At 38.3% G+C, this 17,162-nt stretch overlaps 1 protein-coding gene across 1 annotated transcript; it reads left to right on the top strand.

The window, feature by feature from the left end:
- The first annotated feature begins 4,239 nt into the window (after nucleotides 1–4,239).
- On the top strand, nucleotides 4,240–16,429 carry LOC141900250 (uncharacterized). Its single transcript, XM_074787052.1, has 3 exons — nucleotides 4,240–4,844; nucleotides 13,325–13,530; nucleotides 14,581–16,429. Exons 1-3 carry the CDS (start codon nucleotides 4,451–4,453, stop codon nucleotides 15,079–15,081), a joined length of 1,101 nt encoding a protein of 366 aa, XP_074643153.1. The 5' UTR covers nucleotides 4,240–4,450; the 3' UTR covers nucleotides 15,082–16,429.
- The last annotated feature ends 733 nt before the right edge of the window (nucleotides 16,430–17,162 follow it).

Here is a 17,162-nt window from a genome sequence, read left to right as displayed (position 1 = left end):
TCCATTGGAAAATACGCGGGCTATTACCCGCGTAGACTCGGCAAGCGCAATTAACACCGACGTTTTATTGGCAATTCGGACCAGAATCTTTCGTGTAGCGTATGAACAACCAATCGGGCGTTTTTAATTTCCACAACTGACAGAGATCCCCGTACCTTGTTGATTTCTGCTCGAATAATTCGCGACGAGATTGAATCCCCGCCAGCAGAAATCATGGTCGCAATGTAATCAATACAGATGGCAGATTGTAGGTTGTTGTGATGCTGACAACCGCCATCTCGGGGCAATTCAGCTCTGAGAGGAATATAAGTGTCAAATCGTTTCCACCGTATTGATCCAATTGAGTCAGCTCAGTGTCGCAGACAAGATACTTGACTTGCAGCGAAATTATCCGCGAGGGAAATTGACAAGGCAAGCAATGATAGAAGCCGAGATTCGATCAGCGACCGGCTTCTTTATGCGGGAGCACATTGCAGCTAGCTAATCTCACTTGACTCGGGGTAATGGTGTAAATCTGTTAACAACACTGGAAGAATCGGTTCTTTCAACCGTGTACGGACTGACTTGAAAGCCCTGTAAATGAGCTGTTCACATAATACCGCTCTTCATAAAAACAGTTTCCATAAGACAGAATATTATTTACGCGCCGTTGTCGAAGTAACCGATATGCTCGCCAAGTTTTTTTTTCCATATTTTCTCTTGCATGAAAATCTGATCCCATGGCAGCAAAGTTGGTGAAAACTACTGCGATCAGCTTCACTCGATAAACAAGAGTCGCTTTATTTGGTTTCCACATGTCGCTGATGGATATTGCCACAATTTTTTTCATTCTCTTCTAATTGACAACGCCGGGGGTAAATCGTTCCTTTCATCTTCGAGTGACATATGATCCGAGGTTTGACAATAGTTTTAGGGCACCTAACTGAATTCGATGTTTTTTTTTTAAATACAGAAAATTCAAATTCAACCAACTGGATTTCAATCAATCGAAAATCGATTTGTTTGCAGTGCAATCAAATGCGAATCTGCCGGATTGAATCTTTACTTTAACGAATCCGTCAATATTCAGATCATATCATTGCGTGATGCTTGACAAATAGCATCGCTTTATTTCTCTCGCATTTTTCCACAGATCGATATATTAACTTATATTACCGGCGTGAACTCCGTTGGAGATTTCATTTTGATCGCTCTTCGATATTGATGTAAAACGTCACTTTATTGCGAAATAACCTTTCGTCGGCGGCGATATTAAATTGCCACCTTTCGGGTTTCGCCGAGTGTTTGCTCACACATTTCGCAGGCAATAATATCTTTTGACATATTGCCGGAATGGGATCGATTTGCGGTGGGTTGCCGCTATTTCAACTTGTTTTCCAATTTCTCTCGTTAAGTCGGTAAAAGCGTGTGTGACCTAGCGTATATGATGCGTTTCTGTCGACAATTTCCATTAATTTCTGTTGATTACTTCTCCGCTACTTTGGTAGTCGGGGTGAACTAATAGCCGACAGCAGCGAACAGCTAGTGTCTATTAGACGTTTTAGCTATGGATAATGATATCGCCTTGGCGAATTGCCGTCAAATATTTTCATTATTACCCTGGTAATATCGAGTTTGTATAAACCATGAGATGACTGACGCTGGGGAATGGTTGCGTAAACGAAGCCATAGCGCACGAAGAATGTCGTTATGAGTTCTCGCTATTCCTGTGAGGAAGTTGTTACGATGAAAAATTGGGAATAAAACATGGTTGCCACTACCACTTCCGTTATACATAGACAGGCCATGAAATGTAAGATAACATTTTTGGTGTTTGGAAAATCATCACTTCTATTCATAATTCCTCAATCATACATATCACACGTTGTTTTTAGACAACGCGTATGGCTATTAATGATTTTGTTCAAAGCTTTAATGGCTATTGAAATATTCATATCTACACTACACGAAAACAGACGTTTCATAACGATAAAATTACAATATAATCTCTTATACCGAATTTGTCGATTTGCGCGCAATAAGTCTACAATGATGGCGGTACGGAGAGACTAGCGGAAGCGATGCTGTTGACAGGTTTATGTCCGTTGTTTTAATGCATAGCATGTGCGCTTGGGGACGTTAGCCGAACTCTAAAGTGGCATATTGACGTTATATTAGATCAGCGCCAGTTATTGCAGCAACTCACATGGGCTGCATATTTACTCTACCTTACCGTCGGGACGAAGATAGAAAATAAATTAATCCTAAACACCGGCCGCTTGATTACTTTTAAAGCGCCGCCGTTAGCAATTTAGACTCGGTGAGGTTTCCCGGGATTCTGCCAATAAATGCGGGCTAATGTGTTTGCCAATAAGAGCCGGTTGCCTGCGAAGCTTGTTAAGTCAAACCTTTCGAATGTAAATGGTTGCCGAAGGTGGTTATTTTGCCGCGTTAACTAAATTGGTTGAGATTGCGCGATGAGTTGCTTTGATGTTTCGTTTTTTTACGCTCGGTGACATATTGCCTCGCAATTCGTGACTTGAACAAAGACGAACGATTGGCGAACTACTCAATGGTAAGCAATGGGATTTCTATAAACACATTCGATTTGCATCGTGAGAGTTATATTTCATCTCGTCCCCGAGGTATCGATGCAATTTTGCCACGATGCAAAAGAATACTGATATATGGCCAAGGGCAGTAAAGCTATGACTAAGATTCGAACGAGACCTATATCGCGTTTTTTTTCAATTTTCTCGGCAGACTTTTTCTTTGTCGATTCATCATTTTACGGCGATCTGAGTATTTTCAGAGTTAGCAAAATGTCTACTCAAAAATGATAAATCTATTGCTGAAATTCTCCACATCGACCGTCGCCTTCAATGATTGATAAAAATGTCCCGATGATCGAGCTGCAGATTTATACCTCTTTAACTAATCTATACACGACGTACTATATTGGTTAACTGTCAGACGTGTTTGCGATAACATGCAATAAATTGGAGTTTTATCGGGCCATTAAGGGCTATTTAGATGTGAAAAGATGCACTGAGGACGCGCAATATTGCACACTTATTGCCATTTTGTGAGAAAGAAGAGCAGCCAGAAAGTTAATAGTTGATAGTGATAGCCACAGAGAAGTTCTTTTCAACACGTTGTTATTTGTTGGTTATTGGATCACCAGACAGGCAGTGCAAGTTCTGTTCAAATATCGACTATCGCAATTAATTGTTTTCTATCCTTGTAAAATAGCATACTTAAATTCAAGTGAAAGTTCGCTACGATAAAAGATATAGATCATTCAGTACAAAACAAAAAATGCAAACGTTTTTGGTGCCAGTGTTAAGCTGTTTGAAGTGAGTCTGTGAAGTCGTATAAATACGATCCCTGTGGGTATAAAACACGGCGGAAGTGGCGTTCATATCTTCTTACCTGTCCAAACAAAAGGTAAATAGAATTGAATATCGTGAAAATGAACTTCGAATATTATTGTATAAAAATGTATACAGTTACTGCTGATGTTCATCAAAATTTGCCACATGCGTAAAATCAATATAATGTTGCATGTTATAATTTTTGGAAGTGCAGCTCGAGGCCAGTATGACGGTTGAGCATGTTTTTATTAGTTTATATTAGTTTATATTAAGTGTGGATAATTAAAGCGCGGCCCTTTCTTCTTCTTTTGATTCATTTTTTTGCATTGAATCGAGCGGCGACTATACGCGGCTTGTCATATATTCATCAACCCCAATTAAATGGTTGTGTGTTACACTCGGCATCTTTGATAGCTATTCTCTCGCCGCACGATCCAATATATCGTGACAGCTCATAGAGCTGGATTTAATGGGCCATCGCTGTGCAGTCTCAATTGCCTTTTCCCTGTAGTTAATAATTCATGCTATATGGAAGTCTAATTGATCAGCAAATCCTAGCGCCATAATTACTGTATTATGGATTGAAAACACTTAAATCCCCTCTTTTATTATACAGACGTGAACGGGAGACGAATGGAGGCTGTGGAATAGGCACGGAGTCTACTTGCTCGCGCCCATCTCGATCAATCTTATAGCCGCTACTTTACAAAGCTACTCGCGTAGACGCTTTTATAGAACGCAGCTTATCAGTGTCACAGTTCCCATTAATTTTCTATTTGGCAGATCGCTAGAAGCTATTTGGGTTCTCAACTAACTGACAACGTTCGGGTGATCGTTAACGACTACAGTAAACTATTGCAGAGCGATCGTTCGGTTTCGACGTTGACGGCGGTTTTAATAAAACGCGTGTTATTTGCAGCGCCGACGGAGAAAGGCAGACGCGCCACACATAAGTGAAGTACCTAATTGGTGTTATCTATCCAACCAATCGCACGCGCTTAGTGACGTATAATAGTGTCGTGTGTCGCAAAGCGGATTCATCGATGAGAGAAGATTACAGTCGTAACTCGTAGTCAGGATTAGTCACGAAGGATAACATGCAGCATTCGGCAACTAGCTTTCCGTTTATACACCTAAACGGCCAAAAGATGTACACGTTACCTCGAACGTGGCATCCTCACATTTACGACAAATCACCGAAGAAGCCTACGCCGCACACGATAGCCGATATCCTCGGACTCCAAACTACCAAAGAACGATGTCGCAGCCCCATTCGGGACCATCGAAAACATTCACCGGTGTCTTCACGAGACAGTGTAATTTCATCGTCAGGACTGGAGAGGTTTTCTGTACTCGGGTGTGCAGGTGGACCACAGCGATGCGACTCGACGACAGGCAGCAGTGCAGAACGGGACACTGACGCAGATACGATGTCCTCTCGGTCCAGTACAAGTCCAATAAACGTCGTGGACGTGACTAAAGCTGTTTCAGGTTAGTTTTTATACTAATTACTTTTCAAACACATTTGTAGACGGTGTAAAATAAGAAACAATTTAATTTGCACGTTTAGTGGCCTATTTGGCCCGAGTATCAAATTCTTACAGTATTGAATATTGATACAATGATTAATGACTAATAAATTCAAGTATCGACACCGAGAAGAGATGTTTAGATAGCTTGTTAAGAAATAGAACTATTAAAGATATAATTCAGTATTTCGTATTTTAATCGTAAGTTATCGTATGGTAACGTCGTAAACCTAATCCAGGGCAATAACTTGATATCGAGCTATAAATAAAACGAACAACGTAAGGTCAAAATGATGTACCCTCAGGACTTGTTTGCCATTTTGTTGTTTTCTGAACAGTTTCTTTCGCGCCGTTTGTCTAGACTCAATTTATCAATTAGGAAACTGTGGGTTTTCAGTTCTCTCAGTCCTATTTATCTAGGTATATGCAACGTTTCGACACTCGGGTCACTGCGTTTCAATATAAGTTCTAATTAATTGTGTTGCGTTCCATTTCGCAAATGTGACTGAAACATAACAACCTATTAAATATACGATACATTTTTCGTCGATTACATAATCGAAAGCTGAAGGTCTTTTGGATAATTTACAGATCCTATTAATAAAATCAATTACTCAATGGAATTTCCCCCAGTGATCTTAGTCGATGGCGCGAGTGCGATATGCAAAGAAATTCCCAGGACCGACGATTTACATCGCCGCATATGCAACATAGATGCAAATTTCAGAAACGTAATCACCACCGGAAAACGGGTCTTGAAGTGCGTGCTATACAAAGGGAAGCACTCTTGCGATGTTAAAACGGTCTCGCCTCAGAACCCGAGGCGAAATCTGATCGCAATGGTGAAATCTAGTAGAAACTCATTATAACATGTCAAAACCTGACTAACGCCTTGAGTGCCGGGTAATTGCTACTATATTGTAAATCTAGTTACAAACATGGTATGTTGACATGAACTGGTTTCTCTGTCCTTCCTCGCTCATTTAACGATGATATGCCTCGCCTAAGTAACAGTATCGTCTAATTGCAACGCGACATAATTCTCTATTCCATAACATTTCTTTAAGTTTTTTTTACAAACATTTTCATGTATTTACACTAGAATTAAAAGAAAAAAAACACCAATAATCAATGTTTCAATGTATTTAGGTTTCTCGACAATCATTTTACGCACATTTGAATAGAAAAAGATTTCCGGTATACATAGGCATCATATCAAGGAAAGTTTATATTTCTACATCAATTATACGTTATGAAAGTTCCATCGTGTGGGGTAAAAAGTCGCGTAAAACTTTAAAACAACACATTGACTACAGAAATGATTGCCGGCTTCCCGCAGGCGGCTGTTGTGTTGATTTTATACAATAAAATGTTTTCGGAATCTGGAAAACATTGCGATTCACGGCGTGGATCGAATTGACGGGAGAAGTTCGTGCTTAAGTAGATAGCTTCAAAGTGACATCGATCAAAGCGTTAAAAGCGATTGAAGACCGATCAAGCTCAAGTATCCAACAGAATTGCGTCGACTAATCGCCAATTGTTAGTGAAACGATGTTTCGTTTTTTGCCTCAGTTCCCGAGAACGACGTATAAGCAAAGTGTAATTACTTTGCACACATATCTAAGAAAACACCTCCTCGCATTCATCACGACGTTTCATTTCTTAATCACGTGGTTTCTTTTGATATCTAAATACTTGTTCATTGGATGAAATGGTGAATAATGAGCAAGTTGGATCCTTGGTAATCGTAGAAGTATGTGCTTTTATTTAGTTAGGCTAAATGCGTTTATATATCAGTGTCGTTCAATTTCAATTTTTCGTAGAAATAAGTATCTTTATTCGCGTTCAAATTTATTTTTTTATATACAAGCATATACGACGACGATAATGAATTAAATATACACAAATATCTATAAATTTGTATTCACGCTCTGTCCGAAAATGCGTGTAGGAAGTTTTATAGAAATTCGCATAACATTCATTTCATTAATCACTCCCTATTTCACCCGCATGTTGTTTGATTTTTTTTAATCGAATGAATGTTGCCAGAAAGCGATTTTAAAGCTGGTATCATTTTCGTTAAACATTTAGGCAGATATTCATTCTTATACATTCATTATACGTAATGATAGCAACAATTCTTGTAACTAGTTTTGAGTCTATTGGCGTTTCTGAATCGCTTCTGAATATTACGCTATCACTACTAGGTAAACATACGCTCGATATTTTATTGAGGTTTCGAAATTCAAAAGACTTTGTAAAGGTTTTATCTTTTGGAATGTATATTGCCTTGCAATTACCGACTCGACTATGCGCGATATTAAAGTCCCATTACTGATAACCCGAATCCCTGTCTGAATCATGCAAAGTTCAACTCGTTCTTACTTCAACACTTGTCTTGGAGGCACTTCACATATGAATTCGAACGATAAAATGCGCTTATTGAACGTACAACTTATCATCTGTAGAATAATATTTGTTTACTATGGCCGATGTGTTTAAAATGCTCATCGCGATTGTAATATGTCCATTTATTGCTTCTGCTCAGGTCACCTCGGGACATTTAACTGCGCTTTACATGGACCTTCATACATCCATATCTACTAGTTTGAAAACGTTCGTGTAGGAATAAGTTTCATCGAAATAATATTTCCATGCTTTGAGTTTGCTCCCGAGTCGATGTTTGTTAGCCTTTGATCAACCTTTCTCGTTATACCAGTGGGGAATATATACTTTATCAGTGATTTGTAATTATAGCAGTTTGACTAATTCGTTGAACGTGTCTGGCGCTTCAAAAACGGCCTTTTAATCGCCTATTAAATACCGGTTATATCTGCTAAATGTTTCCTTCACCGTAAAACACATATTACAGCGTGACTAAACATCGCTGAACGATCAGATAACACCACTTCCATTTCTCGCACAAAACACCAACAACTCCCACCATCGAGGAAGTTAATGATGCCAGCAGCCACGAATGCCCCTGCATGATGCCAATATTTTTCGGGGATGAATTGCTCGCCGTAAAGATAAACGAACCGAATATTCGCTCGCATTGCTATGAAATAAATGGGGGACTTTGTTACGTTATCAATCCCTGTTCGAATGTTTTTCAAGATAAACCCAGAGTTCATAAGCCGACAGCTGCTCGCGTAGGGAACAGTAATTCTCTTTGTTTTATGAAGAGATCCGATGTGTTTTGAAGTAAATCTCAATAAACGGCTGTATCATTAATTACATCGACGTGTATAATATTTGTCTTTCATATTTGTGAACGGCGTTTCGCATTATATCGTTTGATATATAAACAGTTTTTATAATACATACTTTTTAGCCTTATACCACATCATGAAAATGGTCAAGATCATATGTTAGAAAGACCATATAGATTCTTCGAACAACCAACCAACGTAATTTTCCATCTGTTTTAAAAATAGAATAAATATGTAGTAAAGGCATTGTTATGAAATGAAATTATCAATTTTCATAAAACTAGAGAATAAAGGATTTAGTATATGGTGTCATCTTGATCAGCGTCAATAGATGATACGCATATTTCACGTTAAATGGCAATAACTTCTAATGTAATTTTGGCTGAAATGAAAATATACTAAATCCATACTAAAAGTGAATTAATACGATGAACTCATTATTAGTGTCAGTTTTAATGACTTTGTCGACATGTGTTTCAATTGAAGTTTACATATAAAACGACATGAATTATGACCATAAAATCCATATTCAGAATTTCATAGCCGTTTGATAGATGAAATAATTGCAATAATTCAGTTTAAATGCCAATGAATTCTGATATGTACGGGAAAGATACGAGGATTTTTCCATCACGGGTCCCGCTTACGAATTCGACTGCATTTAGAAATAATCCCCTTATTGAAATTCATGTGTTTAGTGCCACCAATAATTAAGAATTTGCAATTCCCTTTTGAATTAAAAACTGAATCAATCGTGTTTTGCATTTTTGATATTACCTACCAGGTGAACAATGAATTTATGAATAATTTTAGTGTTTATCCATTTTTCGTGTGTTTGTTATCTCGGTGCATATCGATAATTCAATTTTTGGCGACCATTTTTAAGTCATGTTATTTTCATAGCTTTAAGCTCAATGTATGTGTACACCATATTGTTAGAATAAATAGACCCGTATAAATTAGAAATAGAAATTCCAGAATAGGAAAAAAATCGAAAAAAACAAGTCGGGAACTGTAGCAGTTCGCCAAACTGAACAAATGATTGTTATCCATTGATGATAAGATAACAAGCGCTTTCCCAGTGAGTCGATTCATTTTACGAGAACTGCTGTAATGAGAGCCACATTTGCGGTGTCACCTCCGTGTTTATTAGTCTCGCCCGTGGTCGCAACGACGCACCCGGAACAAGCAAAAACTGGCTCGGCAATCAGCCGCTGATGAACATCATCCGTCCACCTTCCCTTAATTGTAACCGTGTACACCAATGGCTCATTTGCAGCGCTGTTGTAAGACTGAACCGAGCAGCAATAAGGCTATGTATAGCTCAATCAAGCGTCTAATCAGGTCTTGGAGTCGAAGACACCGTCGCATCATTCAGCGTGAATATCTATCACCGGCCTTTTGCGAGTAGTACACATCGTTTATTAATTGACTTAGCTGCCGAACGTTCTACGGCATGACAGCTAGAAAAATGAAATTAAGCGAACCTACATAGACGTCAGATCTCTAGCAAACCTCGCCAGCGCAATATTTAGCGGAAACATGATTTAAATACGTGAGTGACAGTGCACGATCAACGAGCAATTAAACTAACGGCTTAACTGATTGTGATGAATTCCAATTATTTTCTAATAGCCTGACTCGATTTAATCAGGCGAATTCACGAACAAATTCGCTCCTGTCAAGACCGTAATCGTCGACGGCAGTCGTAAACTATTTTTCATCGAGAGCGACTATTAGATTTGTTCATTATAAGGAACGCACAATTTAACGGGCAGGTGTCCTATTGGTGCTTAACTGCAGATGGATTTTTTGTTGCTGTTGTCGCATGATCGATGTTTCTATAATCCACATCTTATTTCACGCAGCAATTTAGTTTTTAATTAAACGAGTGAACGCCGAACACGTGGTGGGTAAGATTGCTTTTTCATCGGAACCATCAAGCTTATCAATTCAATTCCAATTCCTTTCAAATTTCCCATGTCATTTTTTTCATTTGTTCATTACGCTGAAACCAGATTGTATTAGTGGCCGTTTTATGGTTGACAAATAAACTGGTACATGAAGATTCTTCTCCTTGATGCCGTATCTAATTGGTTCTGGTGTCGTTCAGCCCATAGTAGACACCCGGTAGTGACGACGTGATACGATTAAACTGCCTAATTGCGGACCAGCGTGCCGATGTGCCTTGTTCGGTTAGATTTCATCTGCATATACGGAAGAAAAAGACCAGACCAGCCTCAATCAGTTACAACAGCACTTTCCGGTACCCAACGACACAGAAAATAGATTACGAGCGAAGGGTTCTTGATACGAGTATAAAATGGCTTTGTTTCTCACGATGAATACCAATTACCGATAGGCTTAAATGGCATCCGCGTGGTCTGTATGCTAACGGGTCGATTAAGATCATTACTAGCTCTGGCAGACGGCATTTTTTACTATCAGTTGTAAATTATGGCGTTCGATATCTGGTCGTGACATTCCATCGACAGAAAAACGGACATAAGTTATTTACAATGATGGGCAGTTGCAATATGAGTGCAGTGAACAGTGTCAATTGGTTATTAAGAATAAATGAAGAATATATATGTACAATTATTTTGGGATACTGATTAAAGCGCATTTTTATCTCGCAATCATAAGTCGGTGAGAAATGCACCGATCATCTAAAATAAGATAAGATAAAACATTGAAACGACGTCGATGCGAGTAACATTAGAGTCGACAGTAGCAGACAGCCAGCTCTATAAACGAAAAATTGATGCAAGTCACGAAGCTGTATGTGGCAAGTTCCTGTTTTCAAAGCGCTTTATCCATAAAATAGTACTGCGCGTCAGATACAATCAGAATATCAATTTCTATTCCATCTCTATAAACCATCGTAAGTATCGCTATACGAAAGTGTTTTACCGTATTTTCTTGAATTAGATACATTCGAATAGAAAATGTTTCTGGGTAACGCCCGGAGGGTTCTCGATACAAAAGATCAGTCGATTACATATAACGTGTATACATTTCACATTCTCTGAAAAAATAGGCTGCAAAATTATTCGTCGATTAAAACGATCGTCCTGTTACATTGTTTATTTTTTATAATGACTGACAAAATTACGGTTGTGATATTTTGCGCACGAAAGAAACAATAAACGGCCCATATACGACGGATGGGGTGAATTACCACCATATACAATTGTTTAATTACGTACGTGCGTTAAACGCCAGTATTTAGAGAACTCTTCGCGGAAATCGGCACTAATCAAATGATATTAGTTACACCACGATATGATGGAGTATATTGAAATTGGATAAAAGGGTGTCGGATGTGACAGCCATGTATAAATTGTATTTTTATATATGAACAAAGTATGTACAAAAGATAATTTGTCAATTTTCTAACGTTTTGTTTATTGGCCATCGGTTACCACCGCCGTTTTGTAATCAAAAAAGCCTAGTTTGTGCTTTTGGGAATGAAACCCGTTTTTTTTTAATATGAAATGTTGAATGTACTGTGTTTAAGCTCTTTAGAATATCCTGAAACGGCTTATTTTTGTCCGATGGAAATGTTAACGTTTCTTGAAACAGCTTACATCAAGCGATATAAACTCCGTAAACGGCATTCATCTCCCAATTCAATGGCGTACGAGTCAGATTTCTACGACATCTTGGTTTAGTAATTTTGGGGATTATCATCAAATTCTAATCATAGTTTTTACTTGAATGAAGGAACGTTCGTTCGTCGCTGTGAAGTTTAGATTCCTGGTGTTTGAAACGTGTAGTATCTTTCGATGAAAACAAACGCGGAACAATTGCACCCGATAACGACAGAATTTTAAAATATCAAAGATTCCCAGTTAATCTCCTTGCCAGCGAATTGCTGCGCACTGCAATATTAATTACAAAGATTAATTCGGTAGGAAACCTGAAACGATAAGGTGTGATATTCTATAAGATGACTTGTCGACTGGTAACTTCATCTGCTGCAATGCTACCGTTTATTCGCCGCTATTGTGGGAATTGATTAAATTTCTGATAAAAGACACCTCGCATAAAATTCGGTATAGCAGCTTTGAATTCCCGGCTGAAGTCAGGCGGCTGGTATCGGTTAGTAATGTAGGTGTGTGCCCTTACATGCCGAATTAGCGGATGATTCATTATCCGTCAGATATAATCTCTTGGGTGAAAAATAAGGATTACAGCTATCAACGTTAGTCGAGCCAAGGGATTCTAAGTTGACTTAACCGCGCATTCATGACTTCCTTGGGAGTAATCATTCGGTTTGACGCTTTTCCCAGTTCCCATAACGACACTTGTACGCTGAAATTGCTGGCAAATTTGACTCTTCTTTTGCAAACGACAAAGCTGTTTATAAACCATTGACTCTTTCAATTACATATACATTGTGCTATTGTCGTCTATGTTTGATACTTGATTTAGTATTCCCCATTCAGCCATACTTATCAGAACATTGAGCGGGTCCTTGAAAATGATGAAAATATGTATTTTTACACTTGTTAAAAGTTTAGTTGGTTTCACATGTCCGTGTAATTCAAGCTACAGGCTTTCCTTGAAATTTTTCAGTTAATTTGTTTTTGGCGAACGTTGAGATCTTATCTCAATCCATAAAGCCTCCGCGTGTTAAGTTTCAAAATTCGTGTTACATGTTTTAGCAACCCGATAAAACGACTTCTGCTAAATCGATGAAGATAAGCGTACTGCGATAGTCGGGAATCCGGCTCGTTTAATTCCAAGTCGGAAAGCAATTGTCAACTCGTAATTTTACAATTAATTTGATGTCAGTCGGATGATGTATGACGCTGGAGCTCTTGGGGTGCGGACTGGATACCGGAATCGTTCTGGCAGCATGACAAAGAGGGGATTAAATTGCGCCGTAGAAATAATAGGTGCGGAACCTATGCTGACAGCAATAACGGTGTGATTTGATGTACTAGTGCCGACCAGAAGCTTTTAAACGCCGATCGTCTGCGTCGGGAATTAAAATGTACACTTCACGCACGAATCGTCGATTGTTCCGTGTGTTTAGGTTTCACGACGATGATTAACGCTATAAAATCGTCGCTAGTAACACAGAAGAAACGATTTCAGTACACGTCAATTTGATTTTCCTTAAACTGAGAAACGGGTCTCGTTACATTTTATGTTATAAGAAGGGAATTTCTTTCAAACGATGTGAAGTTATTATAATTTTTTGGTGTTCTTCTATTTTCAGGTGATGGAGAATTGAAAGGAGAAAAACGAAAAAAGAAAGATGATTGCAGCAAAGATAAAAAGGACGAGCAAAAGAAGAAGAAAGCCCGGACAACTTTCACTGGTCGCCAAATATTTGAACTTGAAAAACAGTTTGAGCAGAAGAAATATCTATCGTCCAGCGAACGTGCTGAAATGGCTCGACTTCTCAATGTTACAGAAACGCAGGTAAATCATTGTCTATGTAAAATAAAGTCTTGAATTTCGGATTTGAAATTCGAACAATTTTTTTTCTCTCTAAATTGCAGTCAATTTTTTCTCTAAATAGCTGTTTGTTGAAGGCTTGTGCGTGCATAGATAATACACGTAAAAATACATTCGAACCCGCATTCCACAAAACAAACGTTAGATTTTTACACGGGAGCCCGCATCATTTATTTATTTACGTTTTGTCAGTCTTTTGTTTGATCAGGTCTCAAATCGAATGATCACAAAGCCATTATCCCGTGTATAACTGCTATTAAAACTTCAATGTCAACAAATATTTTGTCGGTAGCAACTGGCTGGTTCCCAGAAAAAGTTTGCTGATCTTAGTCCGTCACTTTCTTATCGCGATTTATCTTGTTTATTGCTTTCCAACGATCACTTATTATCGTATAATTGCCAATAATAAACAATAAATTCAAATACAATATTCGGGGTCATATAATAAGTGAGTTTAAAGCAAAGAATTTTTAGTGTGATAAGCACATCATAAACTGTGGGATCGGACGAGTATGTCGTTATGGCCACATTTTATACCTGTTACCTGTGTAGATGGCCATGAGTTGCTAATAAAAATGTTCTCATGATATCAGTAACTTTTGAAATTCAAAGTCTATTCATTAAAACGTCGCCCTCCTAAATCAATCATAGAAGACTTTTGAGTTGGAAAAGTTAGCATTATTGAATAATGCTATATGGGGGTAGAGGTGGCAGTGATTGATTTGTAAAGAGACGCGTCTTACAGATCTGTAGTAGCATTTTTATCTCGGTCTGATAATGGTTTATATTTTTCGATTATGAATTATCCTTTCATGAGGCTCTGTTGAGATTTAATGGTGTTTGTCTAACTTAAAATGATGGAAACTATTAACACGGCCAACGATTAAAGGATTATTGAACACGTGTTTACTATTGCAATATCGATTAAGCCGCGTTTAAATTCAGAATCAAGGAGTATAATGCAAAATGTAAACACACATAACAGCAAATCTTTTCCTCGTTGATGTTTTTCAGGTGAAAATCTGGTTCCAGAACCGCCGCACGAAATGGAAGAAACAAGAAAACATTTCAAACGCTCAAGCGGCAGAGCAGAAGCATATAGATAACACTAAAAATGGTGCGACGACAGTAGGCCAACAAGAACCTAGCACCAATGACGACCAAAAGAGTGAAAATGCCATCAATGGCAATATTGAATCAGATACTACCAGAACACATATAAACAATAACGATGGTGGAAATACAGAATGCGGACAACATACGGTACTGTCACAGAGATCTGCAGAGGATGGTAATGTTAAAATAAAGGAAACGGCTACGTCATTGCCAGATGCACCTATCACTGACCCAAAACTGAGTCCAGAACCAATTAACGACAAAGGTTTTAACGACCTCGAAATTTGCGTTCCAGCTGGCAACACAGATTCAAATATGGCGGCGAGCAAGGAAAATATGCCTATTGCAGGCGCGGATTGCATTGAAAAGGACGTTAATCAAAACATCAGCCAGACGTGATTTAATCGTCAGGTTGTCGCTAATCATCTCTTATTCCGATGCCGTATTCCCTCCATCATCATCAACCTCATCGATCGCCAGTGCACGACACTCGTTCATCGGTCTATTCACGTTCGGTTGGCTATCGTCGCCGTGTTATCTTGAAGAGAGTTAAGGAAGATCATTACTCGCGAAGCTCTGCCCATTATTTCTGGCTGGTTTGTAATCACGATACGTGAAGTGGCGTGGAAGTAATGAACTTAGCCAACCTAAAGAGTAAGAGAGTTATTAGCCCGCTGTGAAGCATGTTGTTACAACTATTACCAGAAATTACTGATCGATACACTGAAGCCGTGCAATTTCCTATCATACTGAAACCTATTTATTGAAAGGCGACGATGGTTTTGTGATTTCATGTGAGACTGATCGCGAGGATAGTGTTACAAAGCCGATGTGACAATTGGACGATATATCTGATGTAGCTTGGTCGGGATTGTGAACGCTCGGCGATTACCTTACATCCGGATCTTTTGTCATTTTATTCGCCGTTTCATCATTTCGTAATTTCGTGTACACAGATGAAAGCGAGTCTCTTCTCTTAATCTTTTCTTGATTAACACATGATGCGCGTGAAATAATCTATCAAAGCATCGTTTGACACAAATAGAAAATAGAAAGAAAAATCAGAATCATATATTCAAGAAAGCAAAACATCACATTTCCTCACACAATGTATTATCAATCTGATATATTTGTACACAAAATTCATACGATATAAATAACAAAGTTTGGATGGAGATATTTCTCAAATGAAAACGCTCGTATATTTTTCACCCTAATGAATTGAATATGGCAACTTAAGTTTCAAATGTCTTCGTCTGATGAAATCATCTAATTTCCGATGTAGCCTCCATCCACTTCAATCCCGGTAATGTATTCATAATTAAAATGCGACTCGTGTACTTATTACTAGGCTGCAGTATCTTAAAATAGATAGATATACGATAGACATGCTGTTTTATATATTAAGAAACAATGATGCTAATTGCTCCAAGATTCTCCCTCTAAATTCAATATGATTCTAAATCTAGCTTAATCTTCGTGATGTGATACTTAATGACTCGAGCATGTGACGTTCTTCACATAATGAATATATTCGAGATATTCATACTCACATCCATTAGTAAACCCAGGGTGATCTGATGATCTGCAACAACTTCCAGAAATCATTCAATTTTCGACGCTCACACACTTTTTGCACTGTAAATTATACCTGTATACGTATATGTATGTTTAGGTGGATTTCAATTGTTCTTTTGTTGGAACCTCCCTTGTAAAATATTTCTAAACTGAATGAATAATAAATGCAATGTGGTCTTTACCTGGGGTTTTCTCTAATGTTTTTCCAATGCATTTGCTACTCGATTGCAATTAGAGGAAGCCTTATTATCTCATTCTATCCACCGTATAATGTGTAAGAAATCGTGAAACCCCGTGACGGAAACTCTGAATAATATGCGATGCGGAATACCGAATCAGTGTGCTTTTACGGTGTTTTCTTTCGGTGGCTTGTACAGCCTGAAGCCCACTTGCATCTGCGAATATGAGTCGCTTCCTCATTACGTTGCACTCAGGGTAATTGATTCTATTCAGCGAAATCATGTTCATCCAGTTTAAACAGTCTGCAATTAAAGAGTCTACGATGGCGGGCTCTTTAAAGAACATGTTCTTAGGAAGCCGCGGGAATTGTTTCTCAGAAGTACTCCGACCATCACGTACCATCCTCTTAATTGGAATATAATCACTCTAATTGCCGAGCATCCCTGTATCGTTGACCTACGATGATGAGTGCCGATTAGTCGGTTACAACGAATAATTATTTTCATAATTCATAAAGACGTTCTTCAATCACAAAATATAAAAAGTCTCTTGTGCCGAGAACGAAAACAAATTCCACTTAATCCTCGTAATCGATGCGCATAAAGCTTGTTGCTCATTGTTCATAAAAGTAGAATATCGCATATATATATATCTGAAACTCCCCATTTAATTTTACACCTCACAACCAACGTATATATATTTATAAAATCTAGAAAATATGT

The sequence above is a fragment of the Tubulanus polymorphus genome, chromosome 2, assembly GCF_964204645.1.
Source record: "Tubulanus polymorphus chromosome 2, tnTubPoly1.2, whole genome shotgun sequence".
Classification (NCBI taxonomy): domain Eukaryota; kingdom Metazoa; phylum Nemertea; class Palaeonemertea; order Tubulaniformes; family Tubulanidae; genus Tubulanus; species Tubulanus polymorphus.
The sequence above is the reverse complement of the archived record's forward strand: the minus strand, read 5'-3'. Positions and strand labels throughout refer to the sequence as shown.

What these genes read in the sequence shown, in the direction of transcription:
- LOC141900250 (XM_074787052.1), top strand. Translation starts at nt 4,451, where the DNA reads ATGCAGCATTCGGCAACTAGCTTTCCGTTTATACACCTAAACGGCCAA. An exon ending in CGTGACTAAAGCTGTTTCAG is followed by an intron (nt 4,845 to 13,324) that starts GTTAGTTTTTAT and finishes TTCTATTTTCAG; the next exon opens with GTGATGGAGAATTGAAAGGA. An exon ending in TCAATGTTACAGAAACGCAG is followed by an intron (nt 13,531 to 14,580) that starts GTAAATCATTGT and finishes GATGTTTTTCAG; the next exon opens with GTGAAAATCTGGTTCCAGAA.